The sequence below is a fragment of the Cygnus olor genome, chromosome 7 (genome assembly GCF_009769625.2).
Source record: "Cygnus olor isolate bCygOlo1 chromosome 7, bCygOlo1.pri.v2, whole genome shotgun sequence".
NCBI lineage: Eukaryota > Metazoa > Chordata > Aves > Anseriformes > Anatidae > Cygnus > Cygnus olor.
In genome coordinates, this window is record NC_049175.1 from 5,534,666 (window position 1) to 5,560,485 (window position 25,820).

General features: G+C 36.1%; 1 protein-coding gene across 4 annotated transcripts in view; it reads left to right on the forward strand.

The window, feature by feature from the left end:
* Nucleotides 1-25,820, forward strand: part of SH2D4B (SH2 domain containing 4B) — a 125,031-nt gene that overhangs the window by 94,324 nt on the left and 4,887 nt on the right. For all 4 annotated transcript variants that reach the window (XM_040563009.1, XM_040563010.1, XM_040563011.1 and 1 more), the window contains 2 exons: nt 224-351; nt 25,265-25,485. In XM_040563009.1, the coding sequence (XP_040418943.1) occupies nt 224-351; nt 25,265-25,485 (349 nt within the window). The remainder of the gene's footprint in view (nt 1-223; nt 352-25,264; nt 25,486-25,820) is intronic.

Below are 25,820 nucleotides of genomic sequence, written 5' to 3' on the forward strand. Positions count from 1 at the left end.
TATTCTGATTTCCCTAAAAACTCAAAAGAATTTTAACAAATCAAAAAGGTTAAAATTGTTCAGTGAGCTATACTGAACAGCAATTATACCAAACATCCTGTATTTTTATATGTATATTTAAAAATACACGCAAAATAGATTTATATTTATATTGTCCCTTGCTTTCTTACACTGCTAATTCTTTATATGACTGTCTTCTATACTAATTTGTCATTATATGTAGTAACATCTGGGAGCGCCCATCTAGACCCTTTTCTCGAGAAGTCATCATTCGTTGGTTCAAAGAAGAGCAGGTACCTCGACGTGCTGGGTTTGAGAGGAACACCAACAGGATTGCTCAATGGTTTCATGGTAATACGCTGATCCTTACTTTCTCATATAACAGAGCTGTGAGCATACATTCAGGAAGTAAATCTTGCCAGCTTTCATCATAGAAAGGAATGTCTACTGACATTGTGAAGCCTGGTGCCTGTTAAACATTTTTGCCTCATTCCTATTATTAGCATATGATTTCCTGTTTTTTTTTTTTCCTGGTTAAGTAGATTAATATATGGCTCAAATAACAAAGGTTTTACAGGAATATTTTGATAAAAATACACTTGCTGTAATATAGCAAGCCAAGCAAAAGAAGTGAGACAAATATAGGGTGGGAAGGACTCTAAAAATGGCAAACTGGCAAATACCATAGTTATATTTTAGGTGGATGACTGATATTAAGTCTTTGCTTTATCTGATTTGCAAGAATGTCTCAAACTCATGTCTAACCCTCGTTGTACTTTGTAAACCAGGGTAGGTTTTTTTTTTTTTTTCTTTCTTTTGCAAACAAAAAGCATTGAAAGGTCTTAATTTTTCTTAGAATGGCTTGGGATTTTATGCTTTTAGGCAGTTTTCATAAAATGGGGAAAACAATTCCTGCTCAAATCCATAAGCTGGCGTCATATCTGCTGGAGTTCCTAGATTCTCTGTAGTTTTTGGTTTGTATAGCATTTGTTACACAGCTGAATCTTTTGTGTCAAATTCACAGGTAAGACATTTTTGTTTTCATAGGCCCTTTATATTTATTATACTTAAATATGAAAAAAAAAAATAATTCTCGCTGTTAAGCTGGAATAATTGAAGGACCGACATAATTGAAGGACTGAAAGGACTTTAAAGTTAAATCCCAGTGTTAAATCACAGCTGCTTTTGATGAGTCTGATATTTCTTTATTCAAATCACTAAACTGACCTCGATTCTATTTTCATGATTCTGTGAGCACTTATGCTCACAAGACGTGTGGAATTTCTGAACTGAACCAGGCAAGAAAGGTTTCTGAAGAAGTTTAGTCTTCAATGGATTTCAGATTTCATTTTATGATGTACCAGTCATTATGGCTTAGAAGACTTCAGGAAGCTGCAATTTTCATGGGCCTAGTTAGTCAAAAATACTGAAGTCAGTCACGCCTCCCCTGCAAATGGAACATTCTTCCATTGCTTATGAACAATGATGCAGACAGGTGGTGGTTTTGTTGTTGTTGTTGTTGTTTTGTTTGTTTGCTTTTTGTTGTCTTACAAAAGATATTTGGTGTTGCTTCTTTCTGAGAGATAAGCTGATTAAAATTTCATCTGTGGACATTATTCAGAAGGATTTTCTACCACCTTCTCTATGATCTTTCTGTGTGATCCAATGGTAGATGTTTTCCCTGCTTTTGGGAACTCACATCCATATAAACCAAAATTAATAGTTATGAATATAATTCATGCCTTTAATTAAGAAGGCATCGGGGCTTAAGCTAATGCCTATGAAGTCTTTTTACCAACTTAAGTGACTTTTGGGATAATCTCTGAATCACTGCAACAATGGAGGAATTCATAATCTTTCTTTAGTCCCTTAGATCATACTGTTCATATCTTAGGTACAGTGACTATCCACTGACATTTATAAAAGTGAGCAAAGTATCTCATTTGTCCTCCTTCCTGTCAAGAAGGCTGACAAAGATAATTAAGATAGATCTCCAGTACAAAGCTCAGTAGTTTTCTTTGCAGAGATCTTCACAAGTACTGCTTTGGTATCTGTTTACTGGGTTAGCTGTTTTGGCTGTGCCTTCTGCAGCTCTGGTGGGAATACAGGATGCTTTTTAAATTTTTTGTAATGAAAATTTGGTATTCTTTTTAAATCTAATTATAAATGTGATTTACAACTTAAAACCATTTTTAATCTCTTCAAAAATCATAAAATTAGATGATCTTTACTTCAGTTGGATTGGCAAGCAATAAATTTTTTTTAAGTGGCTTGTGATCACTCAGTGACCACAGTACCGTTTATATCTCCAGCTCCTAGAATAAAAAAGAATCAGAACAAGCAATTCAGGTGTTACTGAGATATGACGTAAGTGGTGCCTATATCTTTGGTACAAAAACCAACTCTTTCTTTTGTATTATTTAATAGATACCTAAATTTTGGGTGAAAAGAAGCATGCCTTCAAGTGTTTCACTATGAAAACAAAAAAATTGGTCTAAATTTTGATCATTGTAATAATAAGGAAATTAATAACCATGTTCTGCTTTCTTACCTACTAATTGACAAATATGGGCAGACGAATTCTAACTTACAAGTGGATCCTCATGTTGTATCAAGATATATGAAACTTTTTAAAAATACAAATTCAGAGCATGCTTTGCCATTGCTGGTACACTTTAAAAATAGGGAAAAGATATGGGGTTTAGGATGAGAGGTCTGACTTTTAAAAGGGCTATTAAGGGAGACAGCCTCATTGTTTCAACCAGGTTTAGCTTTGAACTAGAATTTTCTTTTTAAATCTCTGTGCAGCTCCTGCCAAGTCAAGTCAAAATTACTACCCTTCCCCATATGTTTGCCAAACTCTTATCACAAACATTAGCAAACAACCAGAGTTTTCAGTTTACTGCAGCCATTAGACACTTTGACTTCTGTTCCTTTTGGCAAAAAAACCTACAGATGTCTTTCTCCCATAAGTCTTCAACCGTTCTGTGATATAAAAAAAAGATGTTGGTGTCTGAAACAGGTAATAATATTTCCAGTTATATTAATAATATTACAAGGCACTGATCTCTTCTCTCTGGTGACCAGTGACAGGACCTGAGGGAATGGCATGGGGCTGGGACAGGGGAGGGTCAGGCTGGGTGTTAGGAAAAGGTTCTGCACCAAGAGGGTGGTCGGGCACTGGGACAGGCTCCCCAGGGCAGGGGTCGTGGCACTGAGCCTGCCAGAGTTCAAGAAGTGTTTGGACAATGCTCTCAGGTGTATGGTTTGTTTTTTATGGTGGTCCTGTGTGGAGCCAGGAGTTGGACTCAGTGATCCTTGTGGGTCTTTTCCAACTTGGGATAGTCTCTGATTCTGTGATTTGTTTGCTCTGTCTTTGCCTTGTCCTTTCACCTTTCTCTTCTGCTTGAAATTTGTTTAAGCATGTTATCTTTTCCCATTCCCACTGTTACGTCAGCTGTTATTTTTGAAACTTCAGATATGTTAGACGTGTTGCTGTAATGTATTCTATTCTGCATTTGGTTATTTTCCATTCAGAACATAGGAGACTGTTCCTTTTTGCCTGGGGAGGGGCTGATCTCTAAATATTTCCCCAGCTTTACTTGAAGCTAATTTTTCATGATTGCTGATGTTAATTATCCACAACATGAGTGGGATCTCTCAGATGTATAGTGAGTATAATTCAAGATGACAAAATGAGGAATTTATATGTTGCCTGTGAGGTGGCTTTGTGCATGTTTGCTGAGCATCTACTGTAGGACTATCTGACCTCTGCTTGCCTTGAGGTTGAAAGGAAAGTTCAGAGGCTGATATCACAGATCTAGAAACATGAGGTAGCTGCCCTAAAGGTCGTACCTTTAAAATGTAATTGCAGTAGCATGGTTCGTATTGTGGTGAACTATTTTCTCAAAGGAAGTCAGGGTGGCAGTGCAGTTACTAGCTAAGGGAGAGGCAAGCTGTGAAGAACCTGATCAGAGCAAGTTGAAGGAAAGACTGAAAAATTCTGCGAGAAGCAGAAGCTGAGTGAGCCCTGAGGTCAGGGGAGCCAGGGAAGGCCATTTTCAGTATAACAGTATCATGTTGCAAATGTTTATGGATCAAGGTTTAGTTTTTCATAGCTAATATTGATTTCAAGAAGAAATTTGTTTTCGAGAGGAAACTCTGTCAGGCTTGAATAGTGACAATTTTCTGCAAAACAGATGCTCTCAATAAAGGCTTTAAAACTTAGTATTTCCAAAAATCTATTAATTTTGAGCCTTTAAGCAGCAGCAGCAACAGAGTGCCTATTGGTGTAGCTGAACAGATCCCCATCAGTCATCTACTGGACCTTCTTGTAGTGTTTTTCAAAGACAGAAGAGTATTTGGAGTTAAGCGTTTAGGTCCTATGGCAGGTTCCTGTATTTGATTATTGATGTCTCAACTCAAGTCCGCTCATAATGCATGACAAAACTCAAATACTTCATCAGCTCCAATTCAGTGCTCAGCTTCTTCCTTAAGAAATAAGAAGTCTTCATATACTCCATTCACTCCACTTAGCTCATAATGATTGTTTTTGTCTGTCAGTTCTTTTGAAGGCTTTGGAATTGTTTTTCTAGTGCCATTACAGTTCCAAAGTGTCTACATAGGCAGGTTATTAGCAAACAAAATAAATGTTTTAGACTCATGGCTCCCCTTGGAAGGGAGCAAAGTATTAAAGTGAGGTAATGTGAGCTGTAGCATGCAGCAAGGAGAAAGGAAGCACAAAAGAACAGCAGGGAAATTGTAGAATGAGGCAAATGAATAATTAATGTAAATAGGCTAATTGCTAATGTGAAATGAGTTTTCTTTTTCTTTTACAATACATTGTCCTCCTTGACTACTTGTTAACTGGAAGCCATATTCTAAAGATGTAGATGAGACAGAAGAAGGCGATTTCTCTAAACAGAGAAAGATGCTAAAAATGAGAGGTTATAAAGCATAAGTGACCACAAGAGTGCAAATACATTTGAAGTGTTAACAGTTTCATTGATGCAAACTGGTCAGGTGCAGTGCCTACTTGGTGCACTGGTAGTCAAAGATTAATATATACATATATATTAAAAAAAGGAAAAAAGAAAAAAAAGAATGCGTGTCCTTTAAAGTTCAGTCTTGTGCCAGAGAATTCTTTGTCTTTGTGAAGAATATCCTGCAGCTTTTTCATAGAGCTTGCTTCTGGGTGAAAATACTGATCTCTTAAGGAAAACATATTTTGCTATTAAAAATCAAATTGGTTTACAATTCGGAGACTTGTTGCCACCTTTACTTAAAATACTTTTAAAAATTTTCTTCTTCATGTGCTTCTATTAGAGCATGACATAGTGAGCAATTATGATTTCATTTAGTAGGCCACAGTGGTAGCTTAGTGTATTTACCTGTAGTTTTCATTACTGTTCTGTCTCGTGTCCCCTTATAGGACTGGACTGTGGGTGAGTACATTTTCTCTATCACTATAGCTCCTTCAATCAGGCTTTCTTTATCTCATTACATAAAACAACAAGGAGAGGTGTTTTTAAGCTGAAAGCTCTGCTGTTTGTATTTGGAAATGAAGAATCACTTATCAAAAATTTAAAAAAAATTATTGGGGAGTTATTGGGGAGAAAAAAAATATATAAAGGCTAAAACTCATGCATTTTTAAGAACATAAGGAAGGTTAGATTCAAGTAAAAAGCCCTGCTGTCTACAAAGGTTTATGCTATGACTGGAAGAAATTATAGTGACCATTTATGGTGACAAAAGTGAGTGCAGAAGGGCTTGTTTATCTGTCCAACATCCTGAATCTGAGCTGTGCTTCCCTTTGGCGTACATTGTAGTTTGTTCCTTAGACACTGGATCATGTTTTCTCCTTTCAGTGTCAATCCTGTCTGTTTTAATTGGTTAGTTATTTTATCCCCACACAAAGTGCACGCAGATGTCAGTTGTTACCAGCCCAAGATACTCAGCTCATACTGCATATCTTTAAATGCTGGATCTGGCACATCACCTCTTCGAGCACAGCACAGGTGTCCTGTCCTCGTTAGTCTTGGAAGAATTGCTGGTATCCTGCTTATTATTAGTCTATAACTGTTTATCAGCTGTGCCTGCAAGCCCTTGTTACTTTGCCTGCAGAGTTAAAATAAAATACTTTCAATTTTGCAGGCCTCCACTTACCTTCTTCAGCTTATGCCGGACCAAGCTGTATTTATTATTTTATATTCAGTATTTTCTGTTTAAAGTAAAACAAATAGTTACAGACTAAAGGTCAGAAAATTTTACTGGTTTCCCAGCAGATGGCCTTCTTACTGGTCCTTCTGCCTTACTACGCAGAGTACTGAAACCACAGTCCTATTGATCCAGCCTCAAGGCAAAAGATTACAAGTTATTTGTTCGACAGCTCTTTTGAAGCAATGCTATTTTCCTGCTAAGCAAACTCAGCTCTCTCAAACAGGTTATCAGCAGGTATGGTGTGTAGGCATGTAGGGAGGGAAAGCATGCACCTGCACAAAATTATGTTGCTGGTTAGTCTTAACTCTAGATCATCCAGTTAGGAGGAGACTATGATACGTAAAGTGCTCTCACCACAGGAAATAAACAGTAGGAGATGATATGAAAACAAAGCAAAGAGATTTCTGTGAGTCTGTTGGCAACTAACCTGTATGTGCACTTTCTCAATGTGACGCTGGCTTGGAGGCAGAATCAGGTGGAGAGCAGGGAACATGAATTTGCTCTTCCCCTGCAAAAGTTAAGGGAAAGACAGCTCCCTCTCTTCCCTCTTCAGTTTCAGAAAGGTCAGTTCTTCTTTCTTCTCCTTGTCTTTCAATGAATGGGACTGTCAAATCACAAACATGAATCTTTAGGAGGTAAAAGTCAGCTATACGGATTAGCACAGTGACTTCAAACACAGTGGCTTCAAACACCTAACTGAGATCATCTTGCTGAGAGTGTGAGCTTAGCTGCTTGCTCATTTACCGTAATTCCAGATATAGGAAATGAGGCTATTTAGTGGCCATTTTTCAGTGGCTTGACTGAGAACTGGGGCAAGCCCCAGAGGATGTCCAGAACTGGATCACTGCAAGAGCAGCACGTGGTTATTATATTGACATTCATCGGGTGTGAAGTTTTTACTATCCAAATGTTATTCTCGTTTGAGTTTCAATAATGCTTCAGTGTCTGGTTCACTTTGAGTGATTAAAGGTAACTTTTTCCCCTGAGGAACAGTACACTAAATCAATACTCAAGAATGTTGCAAGCAGCTAGAATGCACTATAATTAACGATGTTGGCTTAAAGTTCTCAAATCTACTCAAGTGTGTGAGAAGAAAAATTAGTTATCAATATTATTGCTGACTTAATTTTCTTTGAGCTGGAAAAAGAAGTATAGTTTCTTCAGGACTTACAGAAAATACCACAATTAAACTGCTTTGCAGAAATCTATCTGGAACTGCTATTTTAATTTGAATGTGGGAAAATAAATATAGCATGATTTAAATTTGTATCCCTTTTAGCAATAGAAGTTTTAATGATTACTTAGTTTAAAAAAAATGCAGAAAGATTTATCCTAAGCATAGTGATGTGATCTGGAAGATTCTCACAAATGTACATAGATTTCAGATTTGACTGTTAGTAAAACAAATATGCATCCTTAAACGTTGTGTAAATTGAATAGGCAAAAGGATTTTCCTGCATTTATGAAAAAGATTTGAAAACAAAGAACACAGTATATTTTCTGCTTAGTTATCTGTTATGAGACAAGTTGTGAAATTTGAATTCTAGGGCTCCGTATTAACTGTGACTTTTATTTTTCTCCTTACATTGAGTGAGCTTTTCTGTCACTGTGGTTTGCGATAATCAATGAGGTTTACATAAAACGTATATTGACAGCTTCTTCAACATCTAGGAGATTATGTTCTATGAAAACTGTGAAATACATGTTTTTGAAGACGTTCACGGGCATATTTGTTTGCTAATAACTATCAGGTAATGGGCACACACCCATGTGTATATATGTAAAATTTTCCTACTTTTTGGATCCATTCATTTCATTATAACAAGGAGATAGATCAATTGATTATTTTTGAGTGGGGGATATATTTTTGTCAACAAGCAAAGTTTTTTCTTATTTGACAACAAATTCAGAATGCGTTCAATTGCTTTTCTTCTGTGTCTAATTCACAATGAAGAGCATTATCATAAACAGCTTCTGAAAAGTTTTTATTCACCTTATACTGTACAATAGTTTTGGTGATTGCAGAGCCAGTTGAGCTATATAATTGCCATTATCAGTTGATATCTCAGTGTACTCATGATAGTGTGTCTGATTGTTACAAATCTGTTCCACAATTTACAGCCAACCATCTAGGTTCTTCCTGAAATTAAGTTTCATGATGGGAACATAGAGCAACGGTCATCTATGTTATAAAGTACAAGGAAATGTACCATGGGAAAGGGGAAGCTGGAGCTTAGTGCACCCTATTGACAATGCCATTCTGGTCCCTGAGCGAGCCCTGGGCTGTCTTTCCAGGGCTGGTGTAGACCAGACACAAAATCAAAAAGTCAGTTGTTGCTTATAGAGCTGGAGGTCAAACTATAAGTTCAATGAGTCTTGTTGTATGCTATGAAGAATCAAAATCCAACTTTCATATACTCAGATAAAAAGCAAATTCCAATTAAAATGGCATAGGTACATCAGTGCAAATCAGTATGAATATAAAAAGGCCAGTGGAAAATAGTAGCAACTCTAGCAAATTAGCAGCTTGTCAGAGGCTGTAATGTGATATTTTATTTACTACCATGTTACTCAATTAACTTCTAGATGTTTCAGTGTCTATTCATTGGGCAAATGATCTTACAGTGAGACCACTGAATTAACGAAATTGTATTCATAATGCATTCCCAGTGTGCTGAATGACAGATCAATACTAGCATAAAATAAAGCCAGGAAAATTAGCAATGTACCAGGAAGACTCCCTAAGAAAGCTCTAAACAGGATCAACCTGGATATAACCTCTACATAGTTAATTAGTAGAATTACAAAACCTTTCCCATGCAACTGTGCATTTTGTATTACACAGGACGTTCACATTTGCAGAAAATTTAAGTATGGAGGTGTACAGATAGATTTGCTTTTCATTTTACTTACAAACACATTTTGAATGTCTAATAGTTCTTACTCATGTCAAAGTCATACCGTTCTCCATCATAGTGATTGTGAAGATTAATGTTTGTTTTAGGTAGGACTACAAATTAATTGCCATTATGGAAAGTACTTTACCTAGGTATTTAGTAAATATTGCTGCTGTGGAGCAACCTATTTGGACCCATAGAACTGTCAGTGACACCTACTAATCTAAAACCAATCCAGTCTTCTTCCTTTTTGTACCACTAGCAAGATCAGTTTTCCTTGTATGTTCTTAAAATGTACTTTTGTTTACTACATCCTATTTTCTTTCTGTTTGTTTTTCATTTTTATTCAAAATAGGATTAGGATCTATTTCCTGTTTGCTTGAAGCTGTAATCTATACTTCTGTTTACTTTATTGCACCCGAATAAAATACGTCAGTCCTCTACAAAAGAGTTCAGTTTCTAAGTTCAAATTTGAAGTGTTGGGCTTTATCTTAATTCACCAAAACTGGGAGCAACTTAAGCACATATTATAGTTATTCTCAAACATACTTTGGTTTCATAATAAAGGAATGATACTGCTTTTATACGAGACTCACACGAGAATTCTAGCAGTATGGAGAGGGAAAGAATGCAGGAATGACAATTTTTTTTTTTTTTGAGGATGAGCTTCAGAACCAGTACCTCTGGTTTTGTCTTGGAGTTTTAACTATTAAAATTGCACTTTTTATAATTTAGCTCATGACTGAATAGACTGTTTTTCCCTCCTGGGTTACTCATATAATTCTTGGAGACATGTTGATAAAAGCAGGATTACCCCATAAAATGTGATGATGTAGCTAGGACTGCTTTGGTTTTCCTTTGTCTTTTTATAGTCAGTCTCTGCAGCAGACAGCCTCCAGTGCAATTAACTCATGATTAAAGTATCTTGTTCATTTAGCTTGTCTCACTTGGCTTGATGAAATTTGCCGGTAGCTTCCTATTATTTAAGTAATTTGTTTCTCTTCTTCATTTAGTAAATCTAGTGGCTACATTTCATGGGTATTTACACCTCTAGCAGTAGTGGCACGGGAAATATGCACAAGGACTTAATGTTGGTGCCTTTTCCTTCAGATATGAAATCATAGCATATTACAATTCTTAGTAATTCATTACTGTTATTATTAGAAAGCTTTTTGGCAGATTGCTTGAGGTTAAACTGGTTGTCTCGGTCCAGTCTGTGGACGAGTACCTGTATTTTTCATTTCTTTGCATTTTCTGTAATCAATTGCATCATGGAAAAAATGGATATAATGGATCACAAAACCACCCCAGAATAATGAATGCACAACATGGAAGGCAAAAGTAAATCAGGCCCTATCCACTCTGCCAGAGTTTGTGTTGATTTATTACATCGTTTAGTCCTGTAGAACCTTACTCCTTAAAAAATATCAACACATAAATGTGTAGTATTAGAAGCAGAACATGGTGCTAAAATTGGGAAATATATTGTATATATTTTGCATTTAATTTTTTTAACTAGGTTTTATCAAATTACATGTGATGTAAAATATTCCACGCTCTACTTACTAACACTTATTTTGGAGCTAGTGAAATATCTGTACTGTTTTAAAGGACTGCATAGTTTATCCTTCTAGACAGAAGTTCTGTCCTTGACTTGTGTTTCTTGTTGAAATTAAACACCTGTAGATTTGCAAGTACAAGTATTTCTTCTGGCACTGGTTTTCAAAGAAAACTTGGTTAAATGTACACTTATAGTTGAATGAAGGGAGAATAGGCAAGCTGATTAAATCTAGTTTGTGCCAAAATTGAGAGAAGTCATCTGAAGAAAACTGAAACAGTAAAATAAAATGATGGAAGTTCTACTGTTTTTCTTAATTACTCTGGAGATATTTTCTGACATCTTCATGCAAAGCATAATGAGGGAAAGATGTTGTCTTTACTGAGATAGTAACATACGGTTAACAACAGAGCACAGATGTTTTAGGTTAACAATTGTTTTCACACTTAAAAAAAATCCGTGAAATGACGCCCAACTTTGGTGGTTTGCTTTATGCATTGCTCTTAACATATCAAGAAATTACTTTTTTGTGGAGCATTCAATCCCCTAAATTAGTTTGATATAGGATATCCTGGATTTACAGTCAGTGCAGTGGGGTTTTGTTTGTTTATTTTACTATTTCTCTTAAACTATTTTTTTCTTTCTTCTTCTCCAGTGCCACAATGGTGCTTGACATCTTTTTCTACGTAGCAAGAACTCCACTTCAACAATTCATGTGTAGGTAGCACCAGCACTGTTTCTGTCCTAGCTGAATGTGCTGGAGAGGCTACCATGCACCTTTCCAAACTCCTCTTGATTTCATAATGTATTTCAAATTTATATTATTTGTATGAGCACACTCACTTCCCTATTAAACATCTGTTGTTCTAATATTCAGCAAGGTACCATATCATCAGTTCAAAGTATTCAGTAAACCTTTTAGAGTCTTACCTTCAGTCCTTCAGACTTCCAGGTACCCAATCCTCTTTATGAAGATACAACTGTTCACCATTTTTTCCATTCAAAGAGCATGAAACAAAATGTTAAACATTAACAGACACTGTTAGTATTGGCTAGGTACATATGTCACCTAACAAATGAGCAGAAGTTATCTTTAACCAAATCTTGAAAATCTAAATATTCTGATAGTGTGTTATCCATAAAACAGGGACACGTCTGCTTGTCTCTGTGTGCGTATGAATATAAAATATTTTAAAGACATTAGTAAATAATGTTGTGGTATGGGTACATATTTCAAAAGACAGCAAATTAAATTTAATTATTATTATTTATATTTATGTATAATTTTTTTCTTCCACAGTACTGTGTCTTACAGAAATGTCCTTAGTGACTATATTGTGATATGATGCAGTCATCCAGTAATGTTAGTATTGTGCCTTTCTTAATCTTCTTGATTCTTCTTCTTGTGCTACAGAAAGGATAAGTAGTTTCACTCATTTTTTGTCACTTTAGCAGGTTATTGAACCAAACTGCAAAGTGCTTTTAGAAGTGACATGTTGCATATATATTTCAGCAAGAGCTAAAAAGTACAGTAGTTACCAAATGCAATTGGACAACTTTTGATGTAGTATTTTCTTGCCTGTGGATATGATATTTTAGAAATGTTATAAACATTACTATTATCATGGCTTTGAGCACAATAATTCCAGTGTTGTACTCAAAGAGAAAGGTGGTTCTTGGGAGTAGAAAACTTAAGGGTATAAAGGAATACATTGAGAGTCATTCTCAGAAGCAGTTTATCCAGTTATCCATCCTTTCACTGAGGTTCATTGTGATATAAGCTCTAAAGTAAATTTCTGTGTGGGCATTGTGCACTCAGGCTAGTAAGGAACTTCAGTGCTTGTTGTGAACAACTAAGTCCTATGCCCTCTTCTGCTGTTGTCTTATTCTTTCATCTCCTACTTACTAATTTCCACACTAAGGCCCATTGTAGTCAATGATGTATCTACATATTTATGTGATAGGAACTTATTCATGTCAGTATTAAACAAATCTCTTTTCTGGGCTAGATGATTCCTAAATTTATCTGCAGATTTTCTTGTGGAATACCAAAATATTGCTTGACATTAGAATTGTCAATTGAAAATTTTGTTAGTGATTTTTATTTTGTGATGAATCTCCTTTTTCTGGAAATACTATAAAAGTATTTGAATGAATAGTGTCAGTTTCTAAACAAAAACCTTTCATTCTCAATGGGAAATGTTTGCTTTGAAATGTCAGTTAATTTATAATTTTACAAGGTTTAAAATAAAAATGCAACGATATTTTAAAATATTATAAAAATGATATATTTCCACTGACTAGATCCATCATGATGACCCATCTATGATCCAATATATATGGATCATCAATTAGATATTTTTTCCCCAAGGCTAATGGTTTATTTCAATTTTTGTTGGGGTAAAACCAATGAAATTCCCCATCTGTCGGGTGATGGGATGCCCAACTGTTTTTGTCTGTTCTAACAACTGTAACTTTTGAAATCCCATTCTAAAAAAACTTACACTAAACATCTGGCTTCTTCACTAGTAAGCCTGGTGTCTTTTATAAACACTCTGCTATAAGTCATGGAAATAAGGCTAAAGCATGCTTCCAGAAAAATCTTATAGACACTTTTTCAGTATTTGAATTAGGAAACATTCTCTAACACTGACAGTATAGTTTTCATGCTTGTGATTTTTCAGACTTACTGTTTTCAACCTGTTTTCAATAGGAAAAGGTAAGGTACATACACAGGGTGAGCAGGCGTCTCGAGTTCTAGGTTCAAAATGCAGGGTGCTTCAGAGAACTTGCGCAGAAGTCTGATTCTTATGCTTTCAATGTTTAAAGAGTCCAGTGTTGGATAATTTGGAACTGCAAATGGTTTCCACTTTAATAATTAATATTTCTTTAAGTTCATTTTTAAATGAACTTTTGATTCAAGAGCAAATTCCCGCCAGCCTCAAACACTGTTCTGAATGTTGTGTGTGTTCAGAACTGTACCTCCCAACTCTCCTTCATCAGCTACTCACCAGTCAGTAATGAACTCAATGAAAACATCTCTGCAGGAATGCCATCCTGGCCAAGGCTGTTTCATAGTAGTGCTATTCTGTGCACCGTTGTTGTGGTTTAGCCCGGCTGGCAGTCAAACACCACACAGCCGTTCGCTCACCCTCCCCCCTCCCTCTCCGGGATGGGGGAGAGAAACGGGAAAGTGAAGTCTGTGAGTTGAGATAAAGACAGTTTATTAAGACAGGGAAAAGAATAACAACAACAATAATAATAATAATAGTATTAATAGTAATAATGTGTACGAAATAAGTGATGCACAATGCAATTGCTCACCACCCATTGACTGATGCCCAGCCTATCCCCGAGCAGCCGGCCCCCGCCCTCCACCCCGGCTAGCCACCCCTATATATTGTTCAGCATGACATCAGATGGTATGGAATACCCCTTTGGCCAGTTTGGGTCAGCTGTCCTGGGTCTGTCCCCTCCCAGCTCCTGCTGCATCCCTAGCCTGCTCGCTAGCAGGACAGAGCGAGAAGCTGAAAAGTCCTTGGCTTGGTGTAAGCACTGTTCTACAACAATTAAAACATCAGCATGTTCTCAGCGCTCTTCTCATTCTAATCCAAAACATAGCACCCTGCCAGCTACTAGGAGGAAAATTAACTCTGTCCTAACTGAAACCAGGACAACCGTTCTTGTTTTTTGTCCACAAGGCCGCCCTGGAGTGTAATCTGGCAGTGTTGCTTCAGAATTGGTTGTATAATGCTAGGAAGGAACTACAAAGGGGCTACCTTTAGCTAATTCTCTACTTTGCCTTTTTGCAGAAATCTAAAGCAAACAAAATCACACTGTGGGGTTTGTTTTGCTTTGTGTGATTGGTTTGATAAAAGCCCAATCTCCCATATTTTCGCATGTCCATGCTGCCCTCAGAAGTATGCAGGAGGATGGAGGACTTATGATAGCTGAAGTCGTGAGCACATAAACAGATCCCAGGAGGGCTTTTGATCTCTTATCCTCTCCTTTCACAGATTAGCTTTCTCATCTTTTCCCTTGATTTAGATTTCATTTGCATACTGGAAGATCTCCTCTCTCATTTTCAAATTCAGCAATTTGAATTCAGCAAACAAAAATATGAGGATTTAAATAAGAAGTTTCAAGATGAATAATGTAAGTAAGTGACATGATTAAGATGTGCTTGCAAATTATGCCCACAAGCTAGAATTTCTTTTTTTCCTTTGTTGTTTGCATGACAAAGACTAAATGAATGCACGTATTTTGTCTTCCTGGAGAAAGGATGGTGAATATTGGCCACTAACTTTCTGAAAAACTTCTAAACATTTCAATTTTCACACACAACATAATATCAGTGACTATTGTACCAGAACAGCTCAGTTTCTCTTTGATTGCTGAGCCAAGGTCATAGCTCAAATCAGCTTTTTTGCTCCACTTTGTTTTTGTATTACAATACTGTACCGTTTCCAACCTTGTCAGGCTGCTCTAGTGAGCTATTTCTGTGCGCGCTTTACTGATTATACAAATCTTAATATTTCAAAAGATACAGTGAGGTTTTAATATTTACTTTTCATTAGTAACATCATGCACCTATCACAAAAGTTTGTTGATAGTCTGTATAGTTGGCTTTTTCACATATAATAGAAATAAAAATATACTCATATATATGGTAAAGAGATGAACATATCCTACAGGAATAATATTTATAACAAATTTCACTATTTAGATTAGTGCACTGATATTTTATCAGAGAATGTTTGTTTCTTATTTGGAGTTTGCAGACATCTCCATGAATATGCTCACTTACCATACTATTTGCAGGAAATGTCAAGAATCTACAACAGCATCTAGGATGCTTATAAAGGCCTGGATGTATTTACAGGTTTTTGTTTTATTTTTAACTTTCATTTTTTATTTTCCAGTCATCCTATCAGCAAAGAGAAAAACACCATTAGCAAGAATATTTGCACTGTTTATATAAGGCATCCTATTTAGGTGCTTTGAACCTCTATGTTATTGATCTTCCATTGACTCTACCAGAGTGTAAAACTACACTTACACACACGCACACACGCACAAGCAATCTGGTTTGAGAAGCCGTTGAAAATGGAATAGTTAACAGTTCCTTTTTTAAAATGAGCTACTTTTCAGAAACTGTTTAGATGAGAAAAGCTAAGTAGTAATAGCAGAGATTTAATGCAGGAATTTGAGATCATAATAGCCCATCTCTAAAGAAAAATTCAATATATATATATATGAGATAAACTTAGAGGTGTAAAAGGTTAAATATCTTTATTGTGCTCTTTTGTCTTCTGATAGACAACATGTAACAATGGACAAAGAAAAGAGATGGTTTGAAATCTTTGTTTTTCTCCTGGCTAACGCAGTCTATATGCTGATCTGAAAGGAAGGAAAGAAAGATGCCAACACTGTGCTTTGAGGAGAGATTAATAGACAAATTTATAGCTCTATTATACCAGTGGTATATTCAGGCAAGTAAAGCAAATGCCTATCTTTTATGTGCTGCACTGCTTGTTAGTGAATATGGTGTAAGTATTTTGACAGCGAGTATAAGGGCTTTTACAGTATTTGAGAGTTTGGATATAGAATGAACTTTAAAGGAGACGGTTAATGGGTATGTTTTCAGCAAAATGCATAGGGAATTAACTGTGAGACACACTGATAACAATGGTTGTAGCACATCTGATTTTCTGTAAACCTGAAGGAAAATACCCATTATAACTGCATTACTCTTTTAGATAGGATTTTCAAGATCCCCAGGGGAGGAGGACCCCCATTTCCTTCTGAATTTCAGTATCTTTTTAATTGCTTTAAGGAATCTTAGCCTTAGGGAATTAAGAAAGCTTCTGAGATCTGAGTTTTCCCTATTCTAAGAACTGCTTCATTCTGACAGAACAGAGAGATGAGTCCATATTATTAAAACAAAACGTCAGGCCTATATATTTTCACATTTGATACTTTTTCTCATTGACTTCTTCCTGTATGTAGAGGCTCAAGATAGTGCTATTCACTGCATATGTCTTCAAGGAGAACTTGTTTAGAGCATGGTGCATTATCAGTATTCCTCCTCCTTGCCTGAAGGGATCTCTTGCAAAAAAACAACCATAGCTTTGCCCTGCTTCAGACAAATCCAAACCCTCCTGGCTGGACAGTAGAATCACATGGGCAGCATTTGCGCATACAATGCCACATATGTTGCTTTTCTCTGCAAACAGGAAAGTTTTGCTATTTATTTATTTACTGCATATTTTAGCTTTTACTTTTTGTGACCTATTGCCCACCTTTTCTCTATTATCAGTACAGAGAGCCATACTTGGGACACTTATGGACGCTATTCCATTTACTGGGACTTAAATTCAGATTACCAACATGCAGCACAGCAAATAATCTCTGCATTCTCACCAGCTGTAAGAAAGAAAAGCATTTCTTAGGAGCTCTGTACCCCTTGACTTTTGGGCTCTTGTTGTAACGCTTGTGTCCAGGTTTTGAAAAAAACTCAACTGTCAATTTGCTAGCGTGTTTTTATTTTGTTTATTTATTATTATTATTTTAAACCTGGACATTTATTTTGATGCCTAAATGGGAACAGAACACTTTTGAAGACCTAGTCCCATGTGAGTTTATCCTGCATTAACAGCAGATGGTGAATAACTTCAACAGATTTGTTTCTGTTACCATCAGTCTTTGATTTACTCCCCTGCTTTGCTTTTCAGTCTTTATTGCTTCTGTTCTGAAACAGCAAAGTCAGAGCTATTGTTATCTCTCAGCCATAGCTTTTTCACACAATACTATTGATCTCTTCTTTCACTATTTGCTTTCTTGCACCATCCAAAAAAGCATTGTGACTTTAAAAGGAAGGAAAAGGAGAGAATAAGCCTTTTTAATAAGCTGACACACTGTAAGATCCTATTGCTGCAAATATTTGTGCATATATTTAATTATGCGAGCTGTTTCTGATGTAAATGCTTGAGAAATGACAAGGTGTGACCTAGATACGTACATTATCCTCTGGCTATTTCAGTTGCAGATCAGTCCATAAGCCATCATAAACAACAACAAAGTTCTTAAATTTTATGTGACATTGGTAGTCTTAAGGATAACATAAAGAATTAATTCTAGACATCATAGTTCGTTGACGAATTGTGCCCTTCCCAGTGAACACCAATAAGTATGTTCAGTTAATTTAAGAGTTCTCATATGGACCCGTGGGAGAGAATTGAAAAAGTCAACATGTGGAAACTATTGCTTGAGTGATATAGAGATTACTTTTCTTGAGAGCATAAACTATAGCTGCTCTAGTTCTTGCACTGCAGGGAAGCAATTGCTTCACCTTCCCTGCTTTTATTCTCTTGGTATTTCTGAGTGGCTGAAGGAGCTGGATTTTTCACCTTCTCCTAGGCCAGATCTGGTAGGTAGTGTCATGAATCCAAACATTAGTTTCAGGCCTTTTGTTTCCCACCTTATTAGGGAATCTAGGGAATATATATATATATATATATATATATATATATATATATATATTCTAGACTTTAGTTCCCCAGTTTCAGTTTTCGTCTTAGCTAGTGGTTGTTACTGGTGTGTATCTGCCTTTGTCATGGGGCTCCAGAATCGATGACCCCCTTCCATTAGGTTCATAGACTTGTATTCTTGCAAGCTGTTCTTGCACTTTCTGATGGTGGTTTATGCAAATCCTGCTGTGCTTCCGCAGCCTGTCGGACAGCTCTACCCAGCCAGAAGTCTTATGGGTAGAGAGCAAGAGATTCTTCTGGAGAGCTTGTGGCACTGCTGCAACATGGGTTCCAAATGAAAAAAGAGGGAGTGGTTGTAACACTTAGGGGTTGTAGAATGCCTCAGGTTTCTTTTTTAGCCCTAACTATATACTGAGTACACAAACTGAACTTTTCCTACCACTGACAGAAGGAAGTTTACATTGCGAAGGCTATATCCTTTTAAAAATCTTTACACTTTTTGGTGCCACTGCTGCTTTGCTGCAAATATAGATTCTAGTGCTTTAACATTGGTACAATCGCAGTGTACTTTATTATTTTGTACTACCTTTTAATACATACTGTTGTCTCAAGTACTGGATGGATATTTTCCTTTTACTGTTGCATTTTGAAGCACAATAGTGATTTTTATTATATTCTCAATTTTAAGTAATGTAATTTAAAAATAAAAATTGCTTCTCTATCATTTATACTTCCATGAAATGGATGGGTCTACTTTTTTGTTTCTTTGAATATTAACATGAGAGGCTTCCCATTTTTTGTCAAATCTTGCTTGCTAGAAGGACGCCTTTACATACCATCATGGATCATAGAAAGTACCTATCACAGGTACTTGCTAAAATAGCCCGGGACTCTCAGATGAATCTGGAAGGCACCTATTGAAATCCTTCTGACAAGCTGTGTAAGATATGTTGAAATTTGGAATGAAGAAATGCAAATTCATTCCTACAAATTATTTGTCAATATTTATATTCTTTTTTTTTTTTTTTCTCTCTGTATTTTCTTTGTAATTATAGTCTGTCAGGCTTTGTGACAGAAAGTTCTTTTTTCCTTGTGTTCAAAATCTGAATGAGTCCATCCTTGAAAGCATCTTTTTAGAATGGATTTGTCAACATATGTTGTATAAAATGCAGCATAGTAACAGAACAAAACCAATTAAGGAACATATAAAACCACGTGGAACTAATATAAAACCAGAATTATTACCAATAAAGATGTAAATTTACAAGAAGTGTAAGAACTCAAAAATTTTTTTATTTTATTTTATTTTTTTTACTAGTAGGAATACCTTTCAAACTTGTATTTTGATTTTTATTTACTATTTTTTTCTAAACATTATGAACAAATGAACCTGTGTAGGCTCATCTAAAACCATACTAGCTGCAGTAGGATTCATCCTTCTGAATTTCTGTTTATTTTTCTCAGGATTTCTTCCAAGAATAGTTGCCTTTATTCATAAAGTCCCAAGTAGGTTGGCTCTTCCAACTACATGGTTTTTATTTTAATGATAATGTAGGCAGAAAAACCTGCAAGAGTCTTCTCTCTTCAAACTAGAACTTTTCTGTTTTAATAAAAACTATTTTGTTCCACTGGTATAGTTCTACTGGTATGTTTGTCCAGCTCTGTTTTTCAGTTACAGAAAAGGAAAAAATTGGCAAGTGCTTAGCAAACTGATCCTTCTAACCCTTATGTCATTCAATTACTTTCTCTCAAGTTACAGTTTAGACCTGCCTGCATAATTGGACAAATATAGCCCTTTACATTATTTGGGAGTTATCTGCTAATTCTTCATATTTCCTTGTGTTTACTCATTCATTTATTGTGTACACTTGCTCAAGATGTAATGTGTCTGTGTGAAGTTCAGTATGTGAATTATTCATGTAATGAGTGCCAGGAATATTTATATTCATATAGACTTTGATCTAATCCCACTGATGACAAAAGAAATATTAGTATGGGCTTCTCTGTGTTTTGGATCTTCCTCCTAATTTTGATTGGTGACCTAAATCACACACTTCCCTGGTTAGATGTCTTAAGCTGTGTAAACAGGATGAGTTTCTTTCCTATTCATTGATTACCTGTGAATATTCATAATTGTTCAACAAATCAATTTTGTATGAAATAGAAGGCTTTTCATAATGGTCATGAAAGCACTTTTGGCATGAATGGTCTCATTAATATTTATTTATGCCTGCATTTGTGATGCTTTTGCTCGGAGTAAAACCTCACGCACTAGAGTGTTTGAGATCAAGCTAATGAAAAAATATTCAAAAGGAGGGAAAACATCAGCTAAACACATAATTTCTATTGCAGGGGAGTAAATGAATGCTGCTGGGCTGTGTTTGTACCTGCTGTCTCTCTAATCTCAGTCAACCTCTTGGTTTGTATAAATGCATATTTAAAATGTATTGATCATTAAGACCAAACTATGTTTATATATTGACATTGTTATAACACATGGTACATAAGGTCACCGGTAGGTCACAGCAATGGACATGATGTGACTTATCAGTATATTCAAAAAACAATTTTAGACTTATAGTATATAGTCTTGCCTTCTTGGCAAAGTTTATCAGTTTTTTTTTGTTTGGATTTGTGCTTGTTATGGCATTATCTAAACAAATATTTATGTATTTCATCTCCTGAGTTTCACTCAAGGATGTATGTAGGATAATGCTGAGAGAAGAGTGGGAAGCTGAAGTGTCACCCCATAATATTTCAGAATAGTATTTTCTTGCTATTGAGACTTCTGTAAACTTGAAGGGAACATCAAAATTCCTCAGCTGTGCCCACCAAACTAGTAATAGACTCTGCAGTTGTCATGTGAGCTTAGTATACTCTAAATATTAGGATGTTCTTTTTCCTCTTTTTTTTTTTTTAGAAATTGGTGGCATTAAAAAGAACATGATTACAGCAAAAATGTTAAGATTTGCCTATCATCTACAAATTGTCCTTATAGGTGCTGTATTTAAAAAACAAGTTGTTAATTAGGAACAGATCAGTTAATGATGACTAACTACCTGTCTTATGATTTGAAATAGCTGTCTTTAGAAATATTGTTCTCTCATTAAGGACACCAAATGTTTGTTTCAAAGAATTACAACACCAGAATGTTTAAAGCTGACATGTAGACATATGTGATATGATGGATGCATGCAGTGAATTTGGGGGTAGGGAGCTAAAAATAAAGCCAGCTGCTAGGATTTCAATGTTTTCAAGAGGAGTTAGTTACACCTTTAATCCTCTCCCAGTCAAAATCCTACTGCTCTTTTGCAATTTCCTATAGACAACAGTAGTGTGCATTTTCTGAGAGAAATTATTTGGCATGACAGGTAGAACATGTAAGGGAGGTACTGAAGTGAGTTTCAGTGGGGTAGCTAACTTCTGTTCAAGTACACTGTTATGTATTTGGCCACATAAAAAGTTAAAATGGTGATACTGATGATTGATCATGAAGTATATTTTTAAATGACTGCTTTGCAAAGTTGAAAGGAATACTGTTTTTGATACTGTGTGCCAAATCAACTGGCATAAATAAATGTAATTCTTAATGTTATTTGCAATAGTTTAAAGTAAATAGAGCAGTGCTGCTTTACACCAGCTGAATAAGTTGCTTTTTTTCCTTTTTTTTAAAAGAGATTAGCAAGAATTAGAGAGAAAAAAAAATAGCTTTCAAAGCACCAATGGTTTCTTTTTCCAGATAATACTTCCAATTAATATCCTAACTAACACAAATAAGGGCGCTGGTGATTCTAAACCTCTTACCAGAGCCTTGGGAAACCAAAGTTTCTTGACTTCAGTTCAAACAATTTTAAGTGTTCATGTAGGGCTTTCACAGATGTTGTTTATTTCTCTACAGCCGTCTCAGGAGTGAGCACTGCCACTCTTTTTCTAGTTGTCTTGAGTATAGTATAATGTTTTTGAAAGGGTGGAGGGAGACTCAGTGCTGCAATCACCACCCGCTGTAGAATTGAACCAGAGAATAAAATAATACAGAGATGAAGAGAGAGGAGCAGGGAGAAGGAAATGGTTTCTCATGAGCTGTTAACAGAGCCAGGAGAGAAAAAGGGAAGAAAGCATCTGGCTGATAATTTATTACACCATCTTTAGGAAAAAAGAGAATAAAAGAAAAAAGAACTTGGCTGTGAGCAATGTAGCATTTCTCACCTACTCAATGACATAAAGTGCCCAGAACAAAAATACGTTCTGGCAAAGAAGATAACATCATGTGGAAGCCTGCAGTGTTTTAGCTCTACTGGTGGGAGTTGAGAGCAGGTGAACAGATTGTTTAGTATTAAACTAACCGATGCTAAATGAATTTGGTATTATATGCCTGATAGTGACGGCCATTCAAACTCCAGAAATGCCCTGAGAATAAAGTTCACCGTATAACACAAACTAGTTTTTTGTTTTGTTTTGTTATTTACAAAACCTGATTCTTATAGCTGCCAAATTGTCTAGGCCAACTCATTCCTTTCCAGTGCTGCATAACCATTCTGCCACTGCGAAGACTTAGAGAAGGGGTAGTTGTAACAGCATCCAGTTGCTACACCAAAATTTATCTGCATATTTTTAGTCTAGAATTACAGTATAAATATTGATTACTGGAATTAATATACCATTTGCTGATGATGGAACTGTTTATTCTTTCCTGGACCATTGACTGCTGTGAGCTTTTTACAGTGTTGCTCATTCAAGTGTGTTTCTAGAAGAGATGTCTCAAGGAAGTAGTCATCATTATCACAATAAAAAATTTTCATTAGTTCAAATTAGGTCAAATTGACAGAAAACTGGATATTTGTCTTAATAAATAGTTTGATTTCTTGGCATGTGGCACCTGGTCTACAGCTTTGCATAATGTGCTGTATCATATGGATTCAAACTCGTACTGTCTTTTCATTTGAACAGAGTTTTTTTTAACAATTCATCTTGGAATTCTTCCAATAAATCTGTTTTTAGTTTTGCAAAGTACAGTAATTGACACTGATGACTGAGCAGTTGCATGCTGTTTCTAAACAAATGCATATGTTTGCATGTTTACTGCCTGTTTTGCATGTCTGGTGCAAAGATGATGTAATATCCTCCAGAAAATAGAACTGTACCTCATTTAGCAGAGCATATGTTTCTTCTTAGTACTGATGATACTTCAATAGGAACCTCTGAGTCCCACTGGGATGTAGCCCTTGTCATGTCCATCATTGCATCAAATAAAACTGTAAAAGAAATTCATTGCCTCAAAGTAGATAAAAACTGAATGAGGAATATCTTTTCTATCTTAATGTCACACAGTGCTTGCTTTTAGGATCCAGATCTCCATAGTTCCTTCGTACATCTCTCAGAGGCAAAATTTTCTGTGTGGGCTTAATTCGAGCATCCTGCAGTTTGTTTTTTCAGGTAGGCCCTCCTTTGTACTAATTGGCAATTCCTGAGATATGGTTATTATTATACTAAAACAATGTGGCTTTCGGTACTGGGACTCCATGGAACGCTCACTGGGATGTGCGTAGGATTCTATGATGACAAACAGTTCCCTTAAATATTACATGTATTGCTTTGAGAAAGTTTAGCTTCACAGAAAGTAACTTTGGAACGTGTACATATATAATTTATTGACATTTGTGCCATGTTTACATCCAGGATGGCCTAATTCAACATCTGTTCCTGATTATGAGCATCTGGTATTTTACAGATAATTATGAGACATGAGCTTATCATCCTCTAGGCCTACCAGACAAATTGGAACCAAGCTTTCTAGGTGGATGGTAAGGCATGGTTCAGTGCTGGGTGCAATTCTGATCACACCTTTTGCATTGTTCTTCAAGGTTTATCTCTTGTACCCTGTATGCAGGAAGAAGTAACAGCAACTTCAGTGTTGTATCCTAGGATAAGAAAGGAAAAAAAAAAAGCAATGAAAGTTTTTCTTGAAAGCTCTGTTCCTGTTAAACTTTATTCCTTGCTTTACTCTAAAAATCTGAATTTATAATCCTTCTTTTGCCCTGACAAGTAATTTTATCAGACAGCAAAGGAATGAATTTGGGGGAGGACATAAACTACTTGGTGACAAGGATATGGAGAAAGACTTTGTTCCCTAATATGCTGTCTAGAAAGGTAAGTTGGCTTATAGAAAAACCAGCATCAACTGCAGGATGACAGCTGCGTACCATAAGAAAACGCATAGAATTGTCTTCTCTTGTCCTAGAGCAAGGTGCATAACTCATTATTGTTCATTATGAACTGTGAAGACTAGCTCAACTCTGGTTAACAAATACAATATCCAGTCCTTCACGTTGGTACTCCACGCAAAGTGGATACTCCTCTTTGGTTAGTGGCTATAATTATATTAACTGGAGGAGACTATTACTCCAAAATTAAGCCTGAAATGTCCCAGAAAGGAAGGACTGTGATCTTTGTTTCTTCTTTTCCTCTGTAACAGTATTTCCTAGAAATGCAAGCCTGTGAATAGGTAATCTAACATATTAACCTCTGTTAACAGCTCTGTTAGCTGCAGCATTTGCTTTCTTTGTGCTCCAATTTATCTATGTGCATTTATGAATGTTTGTGTGTATTTATGCACAAAAACAGAAAAATACATTTTCTTCTGGCACTGGTATCATATTCCTTCCTTAGGACCTGATAAAACAGGTGTAAAGCAACGCAGTCAGAAGTACTGCAGTACAATTGCAAATATCAGCAAAGTATTGCGAGTTCAAATTGCAGTGTAAAACAATGCTAGTACTGCTAAGGGATCTCTTTTACAGAATTCACCTGCCTGCTGTGCCAGTTGTGTTTCCCTTGAAAAGGTGGTAAGGTGAGAAAAAGAAATTTTTAATCAGATAATTAAAATGAATGTCCCACAGGGCATCATCACAACTCATATAGCTATCCTTCAAAAGCAGGTAACAATTATGTAGTCTTCAGAGCAGTAACTCCTCCTATAAACATTTTAATATTGAGAAGCTAGGCAATTTTAGTTTCACTTGTGCTCTGAATTTGTTTCATTTGATCTACTAAGCTCTGCCAGAGTTGTTGTCTTCATAGCTACACCTTTTATTCCTTGCCAGGTATTATCAGCCGCCAGGAGGCAGAAGAGTTGTTGATGAATAAATCTGAAGGAACATTCCTGGTGCGAGTCAGTGAGAAAATCTGGGGCTATGCGTTGTCTTATCGCCAGCAAAGTGGGTTCAAACACTTCTTGGTTGATGCTTCGGGGGATTTCTACAGCTTCTTGGGGGTAGATCCAAACCGACATGCAACACTGACAGATCTTATTGATTTTCACAAGGTAACACTTGCTAGGTAGAGATCAATAGCTGAGTGGAGGGGATTAATAATTTAAAGATGAACCATGTAATTTGAAACCACACTGGAAAGTAGAAGTAACGATAGTGGGGAAAAGAATATACGTATATATTCTAGAGTAAGCCTAGCTGTAACATTTAGAGTTTGTGTCTGTCTTCTGTTGCAGTGAATCAGAAAGCTTTTCCCTTTCTTTCAAAAGCTTCAGTATTTATTTGTGTTCCCTTCTAAGCAGATTCTTATGCGATGTATACTTTCATGAGCTAAAAATGAACTAATAAGGGCTGACAGAGCTAACACTTTTTGAGCCTCTTTGCTTTA